The sequence below is a fragment of the Cynara cardunculus genome (assembly GCF_001531365.2).
Source record: "Cynara cardunculus var. scolymus isolate 2C chromosome LG 14, CcrdV1, whole genome shotgun sequence".
Classification (NCBI taxonomy): domain Eukaryota; kingdom Viridiplantae; phylum Streptophyta; class Magnoliopsida; order Asterales; family Asteraceae; genus Cynara; species Cynara cardunculus.
The window spans coordinates 11,862,932-11,867,358 of NC_037541.1; the positions used below are offsets into that span (position 1 = coordinate 11,862,932).

The following is a 4,427-nucleotide window of genomic DNA, read 5'->3' on the forward strand; positions in this document are numbered from 1 at the left end:
GGTAAGGTCCTTATTATGTTCACTTAGTAAGGTAATTAAACCGTTATAATGAGTTGTTTTATGAAGAAAAGCAAGAAGGGAAGAAAATATTGTTGGTTGAAGAAGATGGTTACTTTAAGTTTAATGAACATCTAGAAGTGGCACTTTTTTCTTTGCTTTGGGGATTTATCTGTGTTTTTTAGATATTATCATATATAATAATGATGGAATGGAATGGAATGGTCAAGTAGTTGGTTAAAGAGTCCATTTCTCCCTTATTCATCAAAACAAAATTACTACTTTCTATTTTCTAAACCTCTCGATGTTACATTCCAACAAACCTATTTTCATATTTTTGATTATTTAGATATCAAATATTAATGGTCTTAATATAAATAATTGTTCTATCCTTTGATAAAGTCATAGAGGTCAGATATTTATCAGACCTGACCTTTTTTCTTTGTCTGATGAGCCTGATGTTATAACAAAGGCTCGTTTTTACAAGCTAACATGCTAACAAAAATCTTATACATCTACAAAAGTAAAACTTATATAAAATTAATTTTATTTTTGACTTAGAGTAAGACATAAAAACATAACTTCTACTTACCTTCAAAGTTTTGGTGTATGAGATTTTTGAGTAATGAAAATCCAGATCGAAACTTAAAACATACTATATAGTATATTTTAAGGGGGGGGGGTCTAGATTCTAAAATTTATTGAATCGGAAAAGTAGTATAATAATTATTATATAGATAGATAGATAGATATAAACGAGTTGGGATGTCCTGTCTGGAATTCTTTTCTGTCTTTTAGGTATGTCCACTGATTTCAATAGTACAACACAGGGCCACCCTTTTTCGATAATAGTTGTCCAAATCCGCTTTTCTAATGGGTCGGTCCAGACGGGTCTAACAGGACATAATGTTTGTACACAACTCTAGATTGTTATGTTTGCATACATTCCACCCTCAAATCCTATTTTCAAGTGGTATTTAGGGCCTTTTTGTTGGTAGCTTAATAACTAACAACTTATTCGGTCAGCTAAGATGACTGTTTGATAATTCGCTTACTGATATAAAATATGATTTATTCAGTAAACTTTTAAGAAGAATTTTATGCAGAAAACCAAGTTTTTTTAAACCTGTCGCTCTCGATTAAAAAGGACTCAAATTCCAATTCCAAATACTCCCAAATGTGAAGGTGTGGTTTCTGTAGTTAGTATTGACAGCCATGTGATCCATGAAGTCTAACAACTAAGTTATGGCTACTATTGTCCAATTGAAAAGACTCTATTTCTAGACTAAGAAGATGGTACAATAAATTTACTTTGGAAGAGAGTGAAGTATGTATGTTGCCAAGTAGAAAAAGGTAAATGTGACAGATGGGTCCCCAGAAATTCCCAATGCATAAAAAGTTAAATGCAATCAATTCAAAGAGAATATGGTATTGAAAAGTGAAAAAGGGTCATTCATGCTATTGAACTAACCACTGGGATAAAAGTCATAGACAAGTTCATTGGACATCTACTACTACTTAACTTTATGCCTGGGATTCCCTCAATTTCAACAACTTGTGGGGGCACACACTTGGGAAGAAAGTTTCTGTCATAATCATATGCTTCTCTCCTAAAAGTTCAATTGCAATTAATTTGTAATTTGTTTCAGAAAACAAGAAATTGTCGATGAGTTTGCAAACGAAGCAACCTGTATACTTTGTTTCTTTTTCTTTTTGGTAAAGATTAACAAAGAGGAATGCATGCTTTACCATCATTGATAGTAGAATAAAACTTTGTGATGAACTCACCCGGGTTTTCTCCGGGACTTGAACGGAAAATTTGTTGGCGGTGATGGAGAGAACTCGAACGGTAAATGAGGTGGCTCAGCCTCGCCGGATAACATTCCGACAATCTCTCTCATTGTAGGACGCTTTACAGGCGATCGTTGTAGACATAGGAGCGCTGTTGTGATGCAGAGCATTGCTTGTTCTTGATCCAGTGAATGAATATTGGGATCAACAAGATCTAAGAGTTTCCCGTTACGTGCTAACTGCCTAGCCCATGAAATAAGATTAGCCCTTTCGAATTCGGACATTGGAGAGGCTGTTACTTGCAGTGGCCTTCGGCCGGAAACCAAAACCAGTAGCAAAACGCCGTAACTATATACATCGCTCTTCTCGGAGAGCTGCCCACCATCGCATTTCTCTGGGGCAATATAACAAACAGTTCCCCTCATGCTAGGAGTGCTGCTAATACCACCACTTTTGGGGATTTCTCCACCGGCACATTCTTGGCTATTTCTTCTCCGGTGTCGGAATTCACCACTCAAACCTTCTAACCACCAATCAATGCTTCCTTTACTACTACTTTTACTCTTTTTCTTTTGTGGCACAAATTCTTCATCATGTTGCCACCACATTTCTCCATTGTTACTTCCCCTTTTCTTCTTCTTCTTCTTCTTCTTGGATAATTCGTCACAAAACTCCTCTTTCCACCATTCTCTCGGCTTCCGATTCTTCTTTTCGGTTTCAGATTTCCTTTTCTGCTTTTTCTGGGGTGCATTGGTTGTACTGGCTTCAAGCTCTGTTGAGATTGGATCTGTAGTAGTGAGCCAATCTTTCTTGGGCCTCTCTTTCTTTATCTCGCTTCCAATCCACTCCATTACATAATCTTTCACTCTCCCTGAATCACCACCACAACTGTCCTGTTTCCACCACCAATCCCTTCCTGAACCACCTCCTCCAGGACCACCTGCACTCTTCTTTCTCCCCAAAAATCTCCGATTACTGCTATCAACACTGACCTGATCGGACACACTTGCCCTTTCCAAATACTCAGAAGTCGGCGCCTCCACATCCACAATCGTAACAGAACAGCTCTCCGGTGATAAGGGATCCATATTCACTACAACCTCTCCGGTTGCCACACTCTCAGTCTCCTCTGCCACTGACCTGTTTTCTTCTCTATAATCACCAATGTTCTCTCTCTTTTTCTCAACATCTGTATTGTTATCATCAGCTGTTTCTGTTTCTTGATCGCCTTCTTCTTCACCGCACTCGAGAAAACTTTCAATAATCTCATTCTCATCTACACCTAAAACTCTTGCCAGACCGAAATCAGCTACTTTCGCATTGAAACTACAGTCTAGTAACACATTAGAAGGCTTAATATCACAATGAACAATCGGTGGATCGCAAGAAAAGTGGAGAAACTCGATACCTTTAGCTACGTCTAGTAAAATCATAAACCTAATTTTCCAATCCATAAGCTCAGGACACTTACGATACAACAACGCGTCTTGTAAGCTACCGTTCTGCATATACTCGTACACAATCAACATTTTCCTACGGCGCCGCCGGTTCTGATCGGAGGAGAATCCTAAAACCGAAATAACATGACGTGAATGTGCACCACACGCGCCGTTGATCCGCGTGGATAAGGAAAGCTCATTGTGAAACTCTCTCTCTCCTTGCAACGATCCGGAACCGTTCATAAGCTTCACGGCGATCTCCTTACCGGACGGAAGCGCGCCTTTGTAAACCGAACCAAATCCTCCCTGCCCGAGCCTATTAGTTGCAGCGAATGCCGACGTAGCACGACGGAGAACATTGTACGAGAACTGCTGCAGCTGTTGCTGCGGCTGTTGCAGAGGAGACTTCAGATCCGAGGGAGCCGTACGTTTTCGCGAAAGTTTTCTGTATGCAATTGCAAGAACTATGAAAAGTGAAAACACTAGTACTCCTGCAAGTACCGAATGTAAGACAGGAAATCCATGGCGATGACGGTGGGTGTAAGGTGGTGCCGGCGGTGGCAAAGTAGTCGGAAAATCCGGTAACGTCGGTGGAAGCGTAGACATTTTTGTAATCAGATTGAGGATTCAAATCAGTCTCTCTTTCTCTCTCTAGAAATCTCTCTCTCTCTCTCTCTAGAACAGAGAGCTTATCCGATAAATCGCCTTCTTCACAGGTGGTGAGCTGAACCAGTGTGAGGTTTTACCAGAGGAGTGAGGGAGGAATGTTAAATTAACAGGGCGGTGACGGTGACAAGTGAACGACTAATTAAATTAAAGCCGAATAAATACACGTAGGCATATCGTTGGTTGACTAAACCTCTTTCGTAGGTGAGTATCGGCGTAGTCTGCATGCTTACGGCCTTTTCTGTTAAATATTCTTTTTTTTTAAATAATATAAAAAAATGTTAAAAATATGAAAAATAAAGAAAATTAAATATAATTAAATGTTTTCTTTTTATAATTTTTAGCTTCAATTTTAATTAAATTTTATTTATTTAAGGTTAAAAAGTAAGGATTCTTTTCATTTAAAAAAATAATATAATCACATTCTAATCGCATTTTTTGGAATACTGTAAAAAAAAAAGTATCTGTCGTTGTAATGATCAGTATCCTATTTTGTTATGAAACTTTTTGAACTGATTTTGATTTAAGGGTTAA

General features: G+C 38.3%; 1 protein-coding gene across 1 annotated transcript; it reads right to left on the reverse strand.

Annotated features, from left to right (window-relative positions):
* Window positions 1–1,619: 1,619 nt before the first annotated feature.
* On the reverse strand, window positions 1,620–3,875 carry LOC112526322 (receptor-like serine/threonine-protein kinase At2g45590). The gene has a single exon (XM_025136581.1). The coding sequence runs from the start codon at window positions 3,831–3,833 to the stop codon at window positions 1,782–1,784; it is 2,052 nt and encodes a 683-aa protein (XP_024992349.1). The 5' UTR covers window positions 3,834–3,875; the 3' UTR covers window positions 1,620–1,781.
* Between the last annotated feature and the right edge of the window lie 552 nt (window positions 3,876–4,427).

Bases quoted from the DNA above. Each gene is read 5' to 3' on its own strand.
- LOC112526322 (XM_025136581.1), bottom strand. From the start codon at position 3,833: ATGTCTACGCTTCCACCGACGTTACCGGATTTTCCGACTACTTTGCCA.